Genomic DNA, 18900 nt, shown 5'->3' with positions numbered 1-18900 from the left:
TATAATATTATTTATAGTGGTTTAGAGTTATAATTTCTTGATTTTATTTGTAGTATTAATATAAATAAGATGTTGTTGATGGGTTTTCTGAATATTGTAGCAGCGGGTGATGGCGACGAGGAAGTGACGTCACAGCGGCCTCCAGAACCCACCAGAGCCTCGTAGCGGCGTCCATTGCCTCATCTCGCCGTGTCTTGGCAGCATCTTCGTGAGTAACTGCCCAATATTGATTGATAAGATAAGTTAAGTATTCATCAAAGTGTGTGCCACGTGCGGTGCACTTAGAAACTGTACTCCAAGGTCGATGGACTCGGATAATTTGCGGTGATCTAATATCCTTGGCCGGAGTCCATGTTGTCCACGCTGGCGGGATCAGCTGATCACGTGGCGGCTATTTACATAATTTTCTAATTTTGAAATTAAATTTATTTAGTGTCTTAAGCTTGCGAGTGTGGCATTATATCGCCATAACATTTGTTAATTCGTTACGGTTAATTAGCGAAAGATTTGGACTTTCTGGTAGTATAGTTGGCTTCGTTCTTGACTTACACCCTGGGGGGTTCCCGGGATAAATTGTTGGGCAGGTTTCCTTACACCTGATGCCACTGTTCACCTAGCGGTAGCTGGGTACGCGGGAGTTATGCGACTGTTGTGGGTTGTATTCCGTCCTCCGTGGGCTGTAGGAGGTTGGAACCGTGGCCCCCCAGGCCTGAGAGAGCACCCCCAGGGTGGCGTCCTGGGGGTGAGGACGCGTGTTTATACAAGTGATATACGCAGCCTTCCTGTCCCCAACAATTATCAGTCAATATAAAGATTGTCGTATCAAAGTAAACTTTACTTGAGGCTTTACTTATTTTTAAACGTGGTAACCTTAAAGTTTGACTTTAAGTTACCTAAAGTTACACTCCGGGGGGGGGGTTATTTCTAGGAAATCGGTGCGTGGACCGTGAATAGCCGGTCTCCCTTGTGGTAGAGCAACGGTCTCCTCGTGCAGGTCGGCGTTCAATCTCCAACCGTCCACCAAGTGGTTGGCCAACATTCCATCCCTCCGTCCCATCCCAAACCCTTATCCTGACCCATTCCCAGTGCTATGTAGTCGTGGTGGCTTGGCGCTTTCCCCTGATAATTAAAAATCGTTTAGGAAAAAAAAATAAAATGGGAAGCATAGGCATATATATATGCAGTATATAATTGAGGCTCATGTCTAGGCCCCCTGGAAGGTAGGGTTACTGACCTCCAGGATGGACCACAACAGTTGACCAACACAGGCATTAGGTGACAGGAAAATAGCCGGAGTCGAGGAATTGAACCCGGGATGGCTGAGTGTGTCTAACATGAGCTGTACACACGTGCTCGGTGCATGTGTTTGTGTGAATTGTCAATATGTACAAATAATTGTACTCGATAATTTTTTCTCCCTCCCCCACTCCCAAGTACAAATGGGATTTTATTGAAACATTAAAGTGATTAATGTAAATGATATAACACTATCGGCTGTATAACACTATCAGCTGTTCCATTTAACATATACAGGTAATGGTCATTTTTCTAGTTTAGTTGACATCTAGAAATCCAACATTATGCTTGTAACTCATTTTGTATGCATGTACTTTTACCTAAATAATTATTAATTATTATTAAGCTTTGTCATTTACTTTAATAATGGTCAGGTTATTGGGTAATATTTGTTGCATTTTAAATGTAAGCTTTGAAGACCCGAGGATTGTTAACCCTTGGTTCACCATGCAGCATCAGATGGCCCCCAAAGCTTTATTTTGATGCTGCTGCTGTTTATTATTTTGGGGATCTGGCCGTCCGGATTTTTGTACGTAGCCACAAAGTATAGAAAATAAAATTATAGTTTAGGAGAGTGAGCAGCAAACTTGAGTGGGGTTGTCAGGTACCCCGTCTAGTAAGTAATACTGTGCAAGTAATTTTTTATTTTTTCAGACTAGGTATTATTGACATGTCACTGCCTGTTGAGCTATTCAACAGTGCGAGGAGGAGACTTGAAGATCCTCCCATATCTGATGGCGATAATGACACGTGCTCTGATTTATCTGATGATGACTGTGAACCCCATATTCCTTCCTCGAGTGATGAGGAATGTAGTGATAGTGCGAGTGACACGGAGTGTGACAATTTAAATAGAGTTGATGATACTGTAGAAAAGTTTGTGTTGGGGAGAGACAAAATAACCAAGTGGTATGCTGAGTCTCCTAGACCTGAAAAGGACTTGCAGCCAAATATTGTTCATGAAGAGGCTGGTGTTCACAGTGACTTTCCAACACGCAGTGAATATGCCGCTTTCAACTTTTTCATAACTGATGAAATAATTGCAATAACTCTGAAAGCAACAAATCAAAGAGGAAGTGTTGTGCATGGTGCAAACTGGAAAAATGTGAATGCAGTTGAACTGATGGGTTGGCTGGGACTTCATATTAGATGTGGAGTCGACAGGGATAATTTTCGTCATATTGACGAACTGTTCAGCGCCAAGACGGGTCCACCTATTTATCAAGCTACCATGAGTCGTGCCCGTTTCCTACAAATTAAGAAGTGCATCAGATTTGACGACATGAACACCAGAATGGAGCGAAAGTCTGGGGAACAAGGCTGGCTGGCACCTATACATGATGTTTTTGAGAGGTTTGTTGAGGCATGTCAAGTCAACTACAAGGCTAGTGCGTACGTTACTATTGATGAGTTGTTACTACCATTTAGAGGAAAATGCCCATTCAAGGTGTATATGCCCCAAAAAACGGATAAGTATGGCATAAAAGTGTGGAGCATGGCTGATGCAACAAATGCTTATCTTCTGAATGCTCAAATCTATAGGGAGAAAGTTGGACAAGCTGAAACAAATCCCCAGAGAGTTGTACATGATCTCATTGCAACAATTGAAAACACTGGAAGAAATGTGACTACAGGTAATTTGTTTACTGACTTCAGCCTTGCCAAATCACTTCTTGACAAAAATCTGACACTGCTTGGAACTTTGAGGAGGAATAAACCGGAAATTCCTTCCTCATTTAAACGATCAAAGGGCCGTAAGATCTACTCAACCGAATTTGGTTTTTCTAAGGAAGAACGTGTTATGATCTGCAGCTACGTCCCTAAGAAAGGGAAAGCTGTTCTGATGTTAAGTTCAATGCACTTTAACAAAGATGTACAGGAAAAAGATCCTTTCAAGCCTCATGTCATACTAGACTACGATGCAACAAAAGGTGGCGTTGATCAACTAGACGTGCTTGTAAAGAACTACACTTGTAAGCGCATCTCAAATAGATGGCCTTTGGTAGTTTTCTATTGGATGGTTGACATTGCCGGTTACAATTCTTTTGTGAGTTTCACGGAGAAGAATCCCACAGCATATGAAGGACCTAGACAGCGAAGGAAATTCCTAACGGTGCTGGCAGAAAGATTGTGCTTGCCACAGATCAAACAATATTCTCAGTCATATGGAAGATTTATGCCATGTCATGTCAAAATGTGCGTGAAGGCTTTTCTAAACAGAGAAGATAGGCCGTCAGTAACCCAGAGTGAAGGAGAGGAGAAGAAAAGAAAATGTGGATTTTGTTCTATGAATATAAATAAGAAGAAAAAGAAGTCTTGCACAAATTGTGACAAACCAATCTGTGCAGAGCACTCTTATTCAGTTTGCACTGAATGTTTACCATATTTGTAAATCATTCAGGTGTTCTAAATGTCAATCTTGGATATAAGTTGAATGTATATATATGCTGGATGCACATTGAGCATGTACTGAATATAGATGTTGGATTTGTTTGTGATCGTGGATTCGATCAAATTTTGTCGTTTCATTGTTCTATGGTATTATAATGTGCACATTTATTGTGTGTAGAGCATAGCATGCTGAATGAAGGAGGATGCAAGCCAAAAATATATGCTATAGCCATTAAATGTGCAAACTTTGAAAATTTCATAGATTCAACAATTTTGTGTTAATTAGAAACTTTCAAAAACACAAGGGACACAAGGTGGATTGGCTCCACGAGCCGTGTCCTGGGCAACATATGTACAAAATATAATATTTGTAACTGCATATGGCAGAAATCCACCATTGAAATTTGTCTTTCAGGAACCTGGCATGCCACACCAGGTTACATTGTCCCACCTGACATGCAACCAGTTCTGTAACTATGAGGTAAATCTTAGAATTTAATATAATCGAAGGGATGAGCTTGCTTGGGCTATTTTCCCATCATTGTTTCTTACTTTCTTATTCTTTCTCTTGCTCTTTTTTCTTTCTCTCCCTCTTTCTCTTGTTCTCTCTTGGAAGGCAAAATATTCGTTTACATGAACACAAGAACACTATTAATGAATGCTTAATTTGAATATTATGTGTATATTAGTATTAATTTAAATATTTTGTATATACTGTAATACAAAAAGTTAACAAGTGCTCAAAAACATGGGAGAGGCAAAAGCCTGTGCACCATGTCGTCAGAGCACATGCCCTCACAATCTGCACAATCCAGATTCAATGTAACATTTGTGTACTGTATAATCTTGATGCATGGATGTTTTTCCTGTGCTGTAAGTTAAATAACTGACTGGCAATTCACATAGTGCTTCATGTTTCCACTTGCATACTCTTTATTGTACCTAAACATTTTTCATTTTTGTGATTGACACACTAGGTACTGTATCTACATATTTTGCCAGGTCATGAGCCACCTCAGTAAACATTATTCCAATAAAAACATGCGACCCATTTTGCATCTGGCAATGTATTGGAATTTTTTTAATCCTATTCTGGACATAGCTAGGCCAGAATGGGATCCCTGATCTAATGCTTCATAATTGGTAAGATTTTGTATCGATAGTAAATACTCTATATACTTGTAACATAAATTATGTATTTTATTTTAAGCATTGCTTCTCAAAAGCACCACAGTGGAATTGTTCCTCTCTGGTTGTCAAGTGGAAGTAGATTATATTCTTTTCTTGTGGGTGAGACAAATTAGCAGATTTTGCAGTTTTTCTCAATGAGAAGAGGGATAGAAATATTTCAAATTGTGTAACTTGTAATTATATTTAGTTAGTAGCTATGATAGTATTTACTTTAGCCTCCATTCTCCCCATTCTTGGTGAACTTCAGTGGCATATTTTGCAGTCATTCACACTGAAAAGTATGCATCTATTCTCTCCCAGGACATGTACAGAAAATGCATAACCATTCATGTCTGTAACAGGCATGCTAGATTTTTTAATGAATTGGTTTACATTCATGAAATATATTGGTACTGAAAGGGTATGTAATTATACATGCAGGGATACCCAAGCTATCTGGGACCAAGCTCTACTAACAAATCCTCAGGATACAGTCTGTAGCAATGTTATCTATCTGGGATAGGTACCTATTGGTGTAAGCAAACAGGGACATCAGGTAGAAGAAACCATGTTTATGCTTGACTGGGAATCAAACCTGGTGATAAGTAAACCCGTCCTCATAACGACTAATACGTCTGACATAGGAGGTATTGTACTGTAAAAAGTAAAGGCTCGCAAATATTCACATTTTCAGTTCATGGGTTGATTAGGTTAGATGGGATGGCTTGGGTTCGTGCCTGCATGTGAGAAATAGAGAATGGGCTGGATGTGTAGCCAAAAGACACCTTAATTAATGTTATCCATATTAGTATATAATTCGAAGTAAATATTTTCTCCTTACTGTGGCCTGTATATATATATATATAATATAAAAAATAATTAAGGTTGATTAGTTAATTTTAAGATGTCTATTGAGAGCAATTATGTAATGACACCTTGCAGGCCTAATTTGTTTGTACTATTTGGAATATAGTTACATGAAGTTGAACATGCACAACTATGGTAAGGTGTTTGTTTGTGGTATACTAATATTATTGTATCCAACATCTGGTACATGAGCATTAGTTATAGATGACACACATTGGTGTTTTGTGATTAAGACTCTTAAATATTACAGGTAAAATGTCTGAGCTGAATATAGATTTGAAAGATAATATAAGCAATGAAGTTGGCCACTGTTTGCGTACGTTAGATGCTTCAGAAGTAGAGCGCTTGCATCGCCAAGACTTACGTGGCATAGTTGGAGAATTTCAGCAAGAGAAACTAGAGAAGGAGGCTGTTGCAAATTGGGATAAATTTTATAAGCGCAATGAAACAAGGTATGTTGCTCTTCCATTGACTTCATATATATATTTTTTTCATTCATTCACTTTTTGTATATCTGGCTTCTACTTATTGAAATCTAAACACCTTCAATAAGGTGTTCATTAATATTTATCATCCCAATGAGACTAACAAAGTTTTTTATGGCTAGATTCTTCAAAGATCGTCATTGGACCACAAGAGAATTTCAAGAGCTTATTGGTGATGGGGAGAAGACTCGTTCATTGTTAGAAGTAGGTATTACTTGAGCCTTCATCATTTTAGTCATTGGCCCTTTCACTACATTCTTAGTTTATGAAGAAAATGTAATTTAACTGGTAAAATTTTAAATTTTGTTGACACATCATGCTGGTAAGATGCATGTACATTTTTATAATTCCGATTGCTTGGTTATAAGTACAATTACAGCATTTCATTCTAAAATTAAAATTACTAGTTTCTTTGCTATTTATAACTTATTAACCTGCTCTTCCTTTACATATTATTGTAAGTTCCATTTTGAAATATTGATTCCTTTTCAGGTTGGCTGTGGTGTGGGGAACTTCCTTTATCCATTACTGGAAGAACGCTTGAACCTCTTCATTTATGCCTGTGATTTTTCACCCCGTGCTGTTCAGTTTGTCAAGAGTCACTCCCTGTATGATGCTTCAAAGATGGATGTATTTCAGTGTGACATTACAAAGGTACAGATTTTTCAAACTTATTGTAATTGTACATTTAGTACTCTTAATAATCAGCCTTGATAAAAGTAAATTTTACCTAATTGGTAATTGAAGCCACTTGTTTAAAGTCTCCAGATGTTTAATTGGGATTTTTATTTAATATGCATATGCTAAAATGTTGTACAACTGGACAAATTTTTATACTATTGTACATAAATTTTTTGCCCGACAAATTATGGGGTATAATGATTGTATATGTACTGTATCTTTACAGGATGAGTTGAGAGGCAAATTAAGTGGTGAAGTAGACATAATCAGCATGATATTTGTCTTATCGGCTATACACCCAGAAAAGTTTAAAACCGTTGTATCCAATTTGTACGAGTGCTTGAAACCCGGAGGAATGGTTTTGGTTCGGGATTATGGATTGTACGATATGGCCATGTTGAGATTTGGCCCTGGAAGCAAATTGGGTGAACGCTTCTACGTTCGTCAGGATGGCACAAGGTGAGGATTTTGTTGCTTTAGTTGCTGTTTGCAAACTCTGATTAATAAAATATCGTCCATTTTATTTTAAATCCACAAATTTATCCAAATCTTCATTCCATCTTCCTGAAATTGGCTTCCATGTACTTGTTAAATTCTTTCAAAATATCAGTGTATGTGTGTATATATATAATTATCCTGGATATTCATGATGGATTTCCCCATTTCAGGGCCTACTATTTCACGGACACAGAGATGTGCTTGCTGTTTGAAGAAGCTGGGTTTGTGGCTTCCAGTGTTGGTTACGTGTCTCGCCAAACTGTTAATAAAAAGGAGGGGATTAATGCTCAGAGGATCTTTGTTCAGGCCAAGTTTGTGAGACCGTCTAAGTGAGGCACGTATACTTCTGGTTTCCTTGTTTGTTGTCTGACCTTTTTGTTGTTGACAAAGACATTTGAAGTGATATAATAATCATGAATTTAAATTTAGCAAATGATCTCTGATAGTTCATTAGTGTAAAGTGGTATATAACAATGTATTTATCATGGTTTTATAAAATTGCCCCATCTAACTCTTGAAGACATCTGGAGTGGTCCCATATAATTCCTTAAATCAAGGTAGTACTGAAACTCCAAAAGAATTTTGTGAATGCTGTTGGTTTGCTTTGCTATAGTGGAATTTTCTTGTATAAAATTTTATCTGTAAAACATAATCGTGTATTGAAAAGTGATTGCACAACCTTACACTTTAGTTTTTTTACTGATTTTCCATAACAATGAATTCTTCAGGAAGTTGGTAGGGATTTTTGTTCTCCAGCAGGTGGTTCATAGCTCATTATATACTAAAGTGGTGCTGATGACTGCAAAACAAATTATTAAATATTATTGTTGCATGAAAATTAAAAATGCTATATTTGCACATGCCATCACTTAATTTTGTAATTGTTTTTAAAGATTTTTTTTTTTTTTTTATAAATGATGATCGTCCATCTTTCGCCTGAATCTTCTGTTGACTCGGTATCCCAACATTCTGATGCCCTTTATATAACTACAGTATGTAATCTTTGTGCCACATGTATTTAACTTAATTTTCTTTCTCCTATCCAAAGAAATGCCTGGGTGGAGGATGCATCGATTTTTATGGCCCCTTTATTGCAGGTTAGTACAGTGTGTTTATATAGATGCTTTTAATATGGCTTTGTTCATTTTTATATTTTTCTACATTGTTGTGCCAGATTTAAAATAAATGGAACAAAGAGATAACTAGTAAACTTGTTGCCAGGCATATATGCCTTTATATCCTTTTAAGTATTAAATTTTGTTATAAATGCACTTGAATACTACGTTACAGTGATGACTATTTGCTACTAATGATTTGTGATTACATTTCCACCAAGATCTCTGATGCCTCTTATGTTTAACACCAGTTTGTAATTTGCTTCTAGTGTTTTATAGATAATTTTTCTCTTTAGGTCTTGGAAGTGAGCTGTTAATGACCAATGCATTCAAGTAAGTATTGTTTTGGTGTGTCATTGTTGATCTTTAGTTAGTTCACTATGGAAACATTCATGATGAAAGTTATTTGCTACTAATGATAGGTTTGATTACATTCCACCAAGATCTCTGAGCAACTGTATAAAGTTTTTATTAATTGTTACTATTTTAATATTTATTAATATTATAATTCTTGCAGGTAGTGTAAAGGAAGGCCTATGATGTGCTCCATTGAAAATGTAAGTAAGTTTCTCGTGCCCTTTTTTTTTATATATATTCAATGATGGCTACTATATAATGAACATATTGATGATTCATAGTGCCCCTGAAATATGAATGGTTTGATGTCTTCAGTTATATTAGCTTTTAAATAAAAAAATTATATTGATACAGAATTTTTTTTAAATTGTTACGACTAAGGGCAATATTGAAATTTGCAGGAAGTGGCTTGATATCTCCATTGCTGAAGACTGGTGCCCTATTCTCAAGGTAATTAAGTTTTGTTTTTTGTTATTGGCTTGCCTTGCCAAATAATTAGGAAATGTCTTTGCATTCAGATTTGGCCATTTCTGCATTGTAAATGTGGTAACTCATTCTTAAACTTTTATCAGTAGTAAACTGTATTTTATAAGAATATTGTAGATTGACTAGTGATCTCGCTTTTAAATTCTCGGCTGATTTTGTATTCATAAGTAACTTGTGCACTAGGGACCAGTGCATAGGTTTGAATCCTCGTCACAGCTGTGGATTTTCTCGCAGATATATTACAATGATTTCTTTGTATTGGATCAAAAGTAGCAGTTTATAGAGCTTGAAATTAAAAGAAACGCCTACCTAATTTAGAATGACCATGTTTACTATTTTGCTTTGTAGTGAGAATTTATTATTCCTCTTATTAAAATATTTAGTGATTTGTCAAATTTAAGTTTTGTCTGGTCAAATAGTGCTGCTGTACCTTTGGCTCTTGGGCTGCTGCGTTGGGTTTGAAGTAACAAAACACGGCACTAAGCTGGGAAGACTGTAGCTGGAAGTAGAATGATGTATTAGTATATACAGTTAATATCATTAGCTTCCCAAAAGCACCAGGGTGGATTTGTTCCTTTCTGGTCGTCAAGTGGAAGTAGATCGTATTCTTTTCTTTTGGGTGAGACAAGTTAGCAACTATTGCAACTTGTCTCAATGAGAAAAGGGACAAAGATTTTTTTTTAAATGCGAATAGTTTCCCCGAGTAATATTTAGAACATCTTCAAGTGTAAGATGTCGTATTATTATGTGGCATTTTCCTTTCAGGTGTAATATGAGCTGACATTGTCACTAGTGAAGATGGGCCACGGGATGCTGCAGAAATATTTACCTGGATTTACAGAACTACCTAGTAGGAAAATGTAAGTTTATTTAGAACTATTGCCATTCTTATATATTCATATGTATTTAACACTTTCGCGGGATCAGGACTCGCCGAGGAGTCCTGTTTTGCCAACCGCTCCCGCATGGTGGACATAGTTATGTCCTCTTTTAAAATATTTGTATAAAATTCAATTTTTATCCGATTTACTTTGGGTTTGTTTCAAACTGCGCGCCATGAGGCTCTCTCACCACTAGGCTGCATGGTACAATAAGTTCATGAAAGGTATGGACCACTTCGATCAAATGGTATTATGTCCCAAACGGGTTGCAGGTGGGTGACTTTAGACGTTTATACTGGTAATGCTTCCACCATATCGGGTATTATATGCATATGTCTGATTAGGGAATTTTATTCCGATCAATGTAAAACCAAAAATAACTGTGCAACAAGTATAAACTTGACAAACATAACAAAAGTAAAAACATTTCGTGTGTGTTTGACGCTCGCTGATATGTTCCAGCGTTGTTTTATATTTGGCGCTATTCTATCTTACGCTTTGTTGATCTTTTTTACCTGCAGGCTCATAGACCACTCTATTGCAAATACATTGACACAAAAATGAATGACGTACATAGAAAATTAATGTCATGAGAGTGAAATAAGTATAAACTTTCAATGCGTCGTCCCGTCACCGATACTGGGTAACAATTTCACCACTTCCCACATTCTTGCGGGCGGGCCGCAATCATTATTCTACGCTTATATTCATATCACCGTGTTGGGAATTTCATTGCAAGTCCATTGATACCAAAATTAACGCTGTAGGACAAGTGTGGAGGTGATAACAATCCCAAGAGTAAAAACATTTTGTTGCTGTTGGGCACTCACAGCGAGTCATCTTCGTAGTTATTTATTTGGTGCTGGTATCCCTATACGTTTCGTGACCTTTTTTTACTGATGTTCTTCTAGATAATTTTATTGCGAACACGTTGGTACCAAAATGAAATACGTAGCTCAAGAACTAAGGTAAGGAGAGTAAAAAGAGTATACACATTTTTGTTTTTACGCTCACGCATCAAAAACGCACCGCGCACATACCGCTTTTTTATTTAACCATCCCAGGGAGCGCGAAAGTGTTAATTATGTGATGATAATGTATTGTGTGATAATTAAGTGATCACTATCAGCTACTACTGATCTTTGTGTGGCAGGAAATCTTATCTCGTTTGCATCAATGACTTGACGGCTCATTCTATTTCAGGGTTGAATCTTGTTCATTGCTGTGCCTTGAACTTGTCTACATATAATGCAAGGTGAGTTTAAATAGAAGACTTGGGTGTTAAGCCTGGAATTGTATTTCAGTTATGCAATTTTTCTTTAATGAACATGATGATAACCATATATGATACAAAGTGATTATTTAACCATACACTCTAATTTTTTACTGATTGCTCTTTCAAACTGTGTGCTTTTAAAGTTTTAATTTAGAAACTGATTATATATTTTTGTTTTTGCAGGGATGTTCAGTCATAATGGAAGAATAGATGTGCTACAGGTATGATGTGCAATTGTTTTTCATTGCCTATTTTTTCTCAATTTGAGCTATGATGAGTAAATAAAATTAATTCTGCTGAGAACTAAATAAAAGTGCACTGTATTTTGGTTAATGATTCTAAGGTTGATCAGTGTTATAATAAGTATTATATACATGTCCAACAGTATGGTAGTCGGCTTGCACATGAAGATTTTTCTCTTGAATTGTCTTGACATCTGATGTCTGGGATAGCTAGATGCAAACATTGTCAAGTGGACTTGACAATATTGGCATAACTTCTCTTCATACTGCGCGTCATTCACTGTGTGATTTTTGTTTTTATATAATATGGAATTCATTTAACATTTACTGGTTTAAGTAACGTGTTCTGATAAATGATGCTCGTCCATCTTTCGCCTGAATCTTATGTAGACTGTACCCCAACATTCTGATTGCTTTTTGTATAACTATTTTATCCGATGTATGTTGCTTGTGTTAAATGCATTTCCTTTTCTTCAAAGGATTGCTTGGATGATTGAAGCTTCAAGTTGGATGGGACTGTTATTGCTTCTATACATGCAGGTCAGTGTTATGCACTTGCATAAATACAGTACTGTACTTGTAATTGAAGTATTCCTTTTTTTTTTTTTTTACTATCTTTGCACATATTGGAGAGGGAATCCTGAGATTTGCTCAATTAACATTTGTGAAACAAGGAGATAACTATTAAATTTGTAGTTAGTGCAAGTAACTTGGCAATCTTCCGTCTGGAGTATCTCCACTTACAATTGTACACTAAAAACATGTCTTGATTATTACATATGACAGAAAATTCCATTGGCAATGCTATGAACTACCCCCATTTCACTGTTTGGTAAAATCACATCACCCACTACCTGAAATGTGAGCAAGTTGCAAATATTTATATTTTGGCCCTAAATCATCAGTTTGTAATTGGGCTATAACCGACCGGCTCCATTAGGAGCTGGTCGGCCGAGCGGACAGCACGCTGGACTTGTTCCTGTGGTTCTGGGTTCGATCCCAGGCGCCGGCGAGAAACAATGGGCAGTTTTTTCACCCTATGCCCTTGTTACCTAGCAGTAAAATAGGTACCTGGGTGTTAGTCAGCTGTCACGGGCCTGCTTCCTGGGGGTGGAGGCCTGGTCGAGGACCGGGCTGTAGGGACACTAAAGCCCTGAAATCATCTCAAGATAACCTCACCTCCCCCCCTTACTCCTCTACCCATACATTATGCAATTCTCTAAACTGAACAGTGATGAAACATTTCAATTAATACTAATAGAAAAGTTTCTTTGTAACAGAAAATAACATGAGCAGGAGGGTTGTCAACCTTGCATTGTAGTTGTTGGTCGATTGCCACATCCGTTCCCTAGCACTTTAGCATGGGCACGACGCAGTATTGTGAAAAATTTATTGTGGGGGACATGTGTGGGAATGACCCATTTGTGTGCCAAAAAATTATAAAGTTCGGTCTGCTTTCGGCTTGGCTGCAGGTGGGGCACGCCTCGCTTTTGACATTATATGCATATACTCCTTGGGGAATTTTATTGTGAACACGTTCATACCAAAATGAAAGACCTAGGATGAGAATTGAGGTGACCAACGTGATAAGAGTACACACATTTTTTGCTCTTGTGCGCTCACAGGTAACGTGCTGCCAATTTGTGTTTGGTGCAGGTGATGTACCTTGTTTGTGGACTTTTTATGTATATATTCCTGTAGTTAGTTCTATTGAGAACACATTGATACCAAAATTAAAAACCTGGGACAAGAATTTGTGAAAAAATAGAAAACCTTGCTCCTGTGGAATACCCGGCCCACCTTGAGGTGGTCTGGTGCTCGCTCGCCCAAAGTGCGAAAGTGTTGCGTGCACATCTGAAGGGTGTCAATGTCAAGGAAGGGTATATTAATTAGAAATGGTGTATCTTGAAGATTCAAGCAAAATGCAGTACAGTACTATAATGTCTTTTAACGTCTGGATTGGTCCCATATAATCGTCTAAATCAAGGTTGCACTGAAAACCCTAAAGAATTTCATTAATGCTGTCGGTTCACTTTGCTATTGTGGAATTTTCTTTCAATTTTCTTTTACCATTAAGTTTCTTAATAAAAGTTTTTTCTGTAGAACATGATGATAACCATGTATGATAAAAAGTGATTGATCAACCTTACACTCTAATTTTTTACTGATTTGTCGTATCACACAGTACTTTAGTGAAATTTTTATTTGGAAACTTGATTGCATATATATTTTGCAGGGATGTTCAGTCATACTGAAAGTAGATGGTTTGGTATGCTAGCCCAATTGTTCATAATGATTGACAACTGAAAGAGCTATTTGAAGAGGAAACCACCTTCAATGTTAATGAATTCTTCAAAAAATTGGTAAGGATTTATTTTTTCTGGCAGGAGGTTCGTACTCGTGGCTCATTATATACTTGTGATAACTAAAAAAAAACAAATAATGCTATTGTGAGATTTAATTTTGCACATACTCACGAGTTTATATCCAAATGGTTTAATTTTTTTTATATAAATGATGATCGTCCATCTTTCGCCTGAATTTTTTGTTGACTCGGTATCCCAACATTCTGATGCCCTTTAAATATTTAATACTGTAGTTATATGTTGTGCCACATGTATTTATTTAATTTTTTTTCTCCTATCAAAAGAAATGCCTGGGTGGAGGATGCATAGATTTCTACGGCAGTTTTATTGCAGGTTAGTACAGTGTGTTTATCTTGCTATAGGATTTTGTTGGTTTTTCTACATCCTTTGCTATGCCTAATTTAAAATAAGTGGAACAAGAACATAACTAGTAAATTTGTTGCTAGACATATATGCCATTATATCCTTTTAATTATTCAAATTTTTTTTATAAATACAATTGCATATTAAGTAACCATGATGACTATTTGCTACTAATGATTTGTGATTACATTTCCACCAAGATCTCTGATGCCTCTTATGTTTAACACCAGTTTATAATTTGCGTCTAGTGTTTTATAGAGAATTTTTTCTCTTTAGGTCTTGGAAGTGAGCTGTTAATGACCAATACATTCAAGTAAGTCTTGTTTTGGTCAGTGGATCATTGTTGATCTTTAGTTAATTCACTATGGAAACATTCATGATGAAAATTATTTGCTACTAATGATAGGCTTGATTACATTCCACCAAGATCTCTGAAGAACTGCATACAGTATTTATTAATTGTTACTATATTAATATTAATACCTGTATTATAATTGCAGGTAGTGTAAAGGAAGGCCTATGATGTTCTCCCTTGAAAATGCTGGCAAGTTTCTCATGCATTTATTTTTTTATATAGCTTCAATGATGGCTGCTATAATGAACAAAGTTATAGTGCCCCTGAAATATGAATGGTTTGATGTCATGAGTTGTATTAGATCTTTAATAAAAATAAATCATTGATACATTTTTTTACGTTGACTGATGGCAATACTGAAATCTGCAGGAAGTGGCCTGATATCTCCATTGCTGAAGACTGATGCCCTATTCTCAAGGTAATTAATTGTAAGTTCATTATTTTTATTTATTTATTTTTTTTTTTCTCCAAAATAGGACAATTCTTTCTACTGTATTCATATTCGGCTATTTCAGCATTGTACAGCTAGTAACTTTGTGCTTATTACCTGTAGTAAATTAGTTTATAATCATATTGTAGAATCTAGTGATCTCCTGTTTTAAATTATCTCTACTAGTTTTGTATTAGTTATATTTTGTTAGATCAAAAGTGGGGCAGGGACCTGCGCACAGGTGCGCATCCTCATCACTGCTGCTGTGGATTTTTTCATTGATGTATCACAATAGTGATTCCTCTGTGTTGGATTAAAAGTAGCAGTTTGGAATGCTTGGATTTAAAAGAAAATGCGTACCTCATTTAGTATGTCGTATGTTTATTTTGCTTCGTTATAGCGAGAAATTCTTAATTGTTATAATATTTTGTGATCTGTCAAATTTAGATTTTTCTTGGTTAAATAAGGTTCTTGTCCTCTTCCTTTGGCCCCTGTGCTGCTGCTTTGAGTTGGAAGTAACAAAAGAAGGCAAAGACTGGGAAGAGTGGCTGGAAGTAGAATTTACTTCCTAGTAAACTAGTATTTACAGTTAATATGACTTGTCTTCCCAAAAGCACCAGGGTGGATTTGTTCCTTTCTGGTCGTCAAGTGGAAGTAGATCGTATTCTTTTCTTTTGGGTGAGACAAGTTAGCAACTGTTGCAACTTGTCTCAATGAGAAAAGGGACAAAGATTTTTTATGTGAATAGTTCCCTGTGTAATATTTTGATCATCCCATATAAGTGTATTATTGTGTGGCATTTTCCTTTCAGGTGTAATGTGAGCTTGACATTGTCACTAGTGAAGATGGGCCACGGGATGCTGCAGAAAGTGTTTACCTGGATTTACACAACTGCCTAGTAGGAAAATGTAAGTTTATTTAGAACTGTTGCCATTCCTATATATTCGTCTTTAATTATGTGATAATTAAGTGATCACTATCAGCTACTGATCTTTGTGCCAGGAAATCTTATCTCGTTTGCATCAATGACTTGACGGCTCTTTCTATTTCAGGGTTGAATGTTCATTGCTGTGCCTTGAACTTGTCTACATGTAATGCAAGGTGAGTTTAAATAAAAGAGTTGGGCGTTAAGCATGGAATTGTCAATTGTGTTAAAAACGTAGGTGTCAGACCACATGCTTGAATCAAGGCAGTTTATATTAATGCAGCTGTATGTCAGGGGTATTGTGTTTACATAATAAGGGTAGCATAACTGCATTTCTCAAGTTCAATTTCAACCAATCTTTTTTGACTAGTTGTATATAAGGTTTGCATATTTTTTTTCCCCCCAACGAATTTTACACATTTTCAAATAAACAACCACAAGTTTCAAATTAAATTATCTCTTATCACGTTAACATATAATAAAAAGATAGTTTTTTTTTGTTTTTTTTTTAATTTAAATGTTTTACCAATACAAATAATCAGTTCCATAAAAAACATTATGCAAATATATCATGGTTTATTACTATTATAAAATCCATAAATGAATTTAGGAAAAAGATGCTTTACAGATTTGTAGTGACATAAACTCTACATGTAAGGTGTAAGTTTCATGTAAATTCAATAAAAGAGTTATAAGGATGTTTATTTGAAAAAATAAGTAAAAAGATGATTAAGGTGCTGTTATGTGGCAGAGGTTGACATCGACCAATTTCCTGGCACCCTTGGCACCCTTCCAGATGGGCTTACATGAAGTCAGTTGCATACTTTTTTTATTATTATTATTAAACTAATTATTAAATATTATCATCATATGCTATTGTGATAGCAAGAGTCATTGACATGATTTCAGTTGACACTTTGATGTTAATTTTGGCCATTTTGGAAAAATGACATAATTCAATATTTTTTCTTCCTTCCTATATATGCTATGATGCCGAAAGTTGGACCAGATGAAACCCTTTCATATACAACCTGTCAAAAAAAGTTTTGAAATTTAACTAGTTTTCATTTATTGCATATTTTTGGACTGATGCTCCCTTAAATATAATCATAGATAAGGTATAAGTGTTATAGTCGGCTTCTTTGTATTACTATATTATTTAGATAATTTAGAATTGTATCAAGTGGAAGAAATGATGCAAGGTTTGGGACAGCAAGATGGACATTGAATACATACACTACTTGTTGAATGGAGGGGGTGTTAAGGATGATTGGTGCCAGGTGTAATTTTCACAAATTTACGTGGGTAGTTAGGCCTACATTTTTTGTTTGGTATAATAGAATAAAAAATAGGCTAGGCTGCAAATTTTACTAGGACTTAGACCAATTAATATACTGTTATATCTTTTATCATTTATCATTGGCTTCCCAAAAAGCACCAGGGTAGAATTGTTTCTTTCTGGTTGTCAAGTGGAAGTAGATTATATCATTTTCTTGTGGGTGAGACGAGCCCGCTAATCTTGCAGCTGGTCTCAATGAGAAGATGGACAAAGATTTGTGAAGTATCATCCGAGTGTATGTGTAATAAATGGCATTAGGTAGTGTTGCTGTGCCATACATAAAAAATATTGTATTTAATTTCTGGTGAGCTTTTTTTTTCTTGGGTGTAGCTCATTGTATGTTACATAACTCTTTTAAGTAATGTTCAATTATTTCCTTACAGGTTTCAATTGTTGCACCTGAATTATATTGCAATGTTAGCAAGAACCCATCAAGAATAGAGATTGATTTTACAGCTAACATAAGGTGGGTTGAAATTTTTTTTAACCTGATTGAAGGTGCTTTCTGAACATTCCAAAAAAAAATCCCATTGTTGTATTGCAAGTGATGATAAATGTTTTGTGTGATTCCTACTTGATCACCATCAGCTACTACTGATCATTTAACCTTTGTCATAAATTCTGACCACAAGCTTGCTTACTTTACTGAATATTACAATTATTTCAGGTACTTGCTGTTACCCAGCGAGACGGTCCCAATCGACGTGTGTGGGGCACTGCAGTGGTGGCATGCACCTCGTGACTGAGAGGATTAACGCCACGCACCAGGTCGTGAAGAGTACGATCCTGTTATGTTGTCTTCGAAATTTCTTCGACTTCCTACACCTACTAGGGAAACTGCATTAATTGGTGCTTTGCATAACTTTTCTCTTTGCAAAATATACAAGTGTCGTAATTTTTGTCTGATTATCCACTTGATCCAAATGCGACTCATGTTTGTCTAATGCATGACAAAAATACGTTAGCTAAAGCATTTGCTCATAAGGAGGGTATGTATTACCATCTTGGACTGCTTTTGAGCAGCCTGAGGGCAGTAATAGTCTGGTAACACTGTCAAAATCTCGTAGACTTCGGGCAAAGTGATGGTGCTCCATAATCATCCCGGCTTGGTGCCTTTTGTTAATTACTTCCTTACTTTGGGCAAAGTGAAATTAATACCAATTATGCACAAAGAACCACGCGTTTATGAGTCATCCAAGACTTGTAGATGTTGCCGTTGTTGAACTCTGCTTAAAGTACTTCTGGGAGTTTGCAACATCTACTGATGATGATTTGACTAAACGTGTGCTGTCATAACTTTGTATACTTTGCGTCATATATGATAAAGGATGCATATAGTCTGAAACGTGTTCCGTTGAAGAAGGGTCCGACGTAGAA

General features: G+C 36.2%; 2 protein-coding genes and 1 non-coding gene across 26 annotated transcripts; all 3 read left to right on the top strand.

Annotated features, from left to right (window-relative positions):
* The first annotated feature begins 100 nt into the window (after positions 1 to 100).
* LOC123758419 (tRNA N(3)-methylcytidine methyltransferase METTL6) lies at positions 101 to 18418 on the top strand. Of its 23 annotated transcripts, none has more exons than XM_045742809.2 (24): positions 149 to 208; positions 4103 to 4168; positions 5975 to 6176; positions 6332 to 6413; positions 6702 to 6863; positions 7117 to 7349; positions 7559 to 7722; positions 8437 to 8485; positions 8800 to 8836; positions 9021 to 9060; positions 9262 to 9310; positions 10112 to 10206; positions 11431 to 11482; positions 11687 to 11724; positions 12225 to 12285; positions 13982 to 14108; positions 14396 to 14444; positions 14751 to 14787; positions 14975 to 15018; positions 15199 to 15247; positions 16071 to 16167; positions 16312 to 16360; positions 17907 to 17989; positions 18191 to 18418. In XM_045742809.2, the coding sequence occupies exons 3-7, from the start codon at positions 5980 to 5982 to the stop codon at positions 7719 to 7721; spliced, it is 837 nt and encodes a 278-aa protein (XP_045598765.1). In that variant the 5' UTR covers positions 149 to 208; positions 4103 to 4168; positions 5975 to 5979; the 3' UTR covers position 7722; positions 8437 to 8485; positions 8800 to 8836; positions 9021 to 9060; positions 9262 to 9310; positions 10112 to 10206; positions 11431 to 11482; positions 11687 to 11724; positions 12225 to 12285; positions 13982 to 14108; positions 14396 to 14444; positions 14751 to 14787; positions 14975 to 15018; positions 15199 to 15247; positions 16071 to 16167; positions 16312 to 16360; positions 17907 to 17989; positions 18191 to 18418. The 23 variants fall into 23 exon arrangements, with proteins under 23 accessions (XP_069178890.1, XP_069178891.1, XP_069178901.1 ...); XM_069322796.1 differs by having other exon boundaries at positions 9021 to 9064; XM_069322792.1 differs by lacking the exon at positions 149 to 208 and adding an exon at positions 965 to 1533 and having other exon boundaries at positions 15199 to 15257.
* On the top strand, positions 257 to 3830 carry LOC123758418 (piggyBac transposable element-derived protein 4). 2 transcript variants are annotated; one of them, XM_045742807.2, is made up of 2 exons: positions 257 to 324; positions 1951 to 3830. In XM_045742807.2, exons 1-2 carry the CDS (start codon positions 305 to 307, stop codon positions 3686 to 3688), a joined length of 1758 nt encoding a protein of 585 aa, XP_045598763.1. In that variant the 5' UTR covers positions 257 to 304; the 3' UTR covers positions 3689 to 3830. The 2 variants fall into 2 exon arrangements, with proteins under 2 accessions (XP_045598763.1, XP_069178889.1); XM_069322788.1 differs by lacking the exon at positions 257 to 324 and adding an exon at positions 392 to 519.
* LOC123758560 (small nucleolar RNA SNORD24) lies at positions 14848 to 14913 on the top strand. Its single transcript, XR_006772903.1, has one exon. It is a non-coding gene; the product is annotated as a small nucleolar RNA SNORD24 (small nucleolar RNA).
* Positions 18419 to 18900: the final 482 nt, after the last annotated feature.

The sequence above is a fragment of the Procambarus clarkii genome, chromosome 11, assembly GCF_040958095.1.
Source record: "Procambarus clarkii isolate CNS0578487 chromosome 11, FALCON_Pclarkii_2.0, whole genome shotgun sequence".
NCBI lineage: Eukaryota > Metazoa > Arthropoda > Malacostraca > Decapoda > Cambaridae > Procambarus > Procambarus clarkii.
This window is presented reverse-complemented; position numbering and strand designations above follow the sequence as displayed.

Coding starts and splice junctions, on each gene's coding strand:
- LOC123758419 (XM_069322793.1), top strand. CDS start 5,980: ATGTCTGAGCTGAATATAGATTTGAAAGATAATATAAGCAATGAAGTT. Junction 6,177..6,331: donor TATAAGCGCAATGAAACAAG/GTATGTTGCTCT, acceptor TTTTATGGCTAG/ATTCTTCAAAGATCGTCATT. Junction 7,350..7,558: donor GTTCGTCAGGATGGCACAAG/GTGAGGATTTTG, acceptor TCCCCATTTCAG/GGCCTACTATTTCACGGACA.
- LOC123758418 (XM_045742807.2), top strand. CDS start 305: ATGGACTCGGATAATTTGCG. Junction 325..1,950: donor ATGGACTCGGATAATTTGCG/GTGATCTAATAT, acceptor TTATTTTTTCAG/ACTAGGTATTATTGACATGT.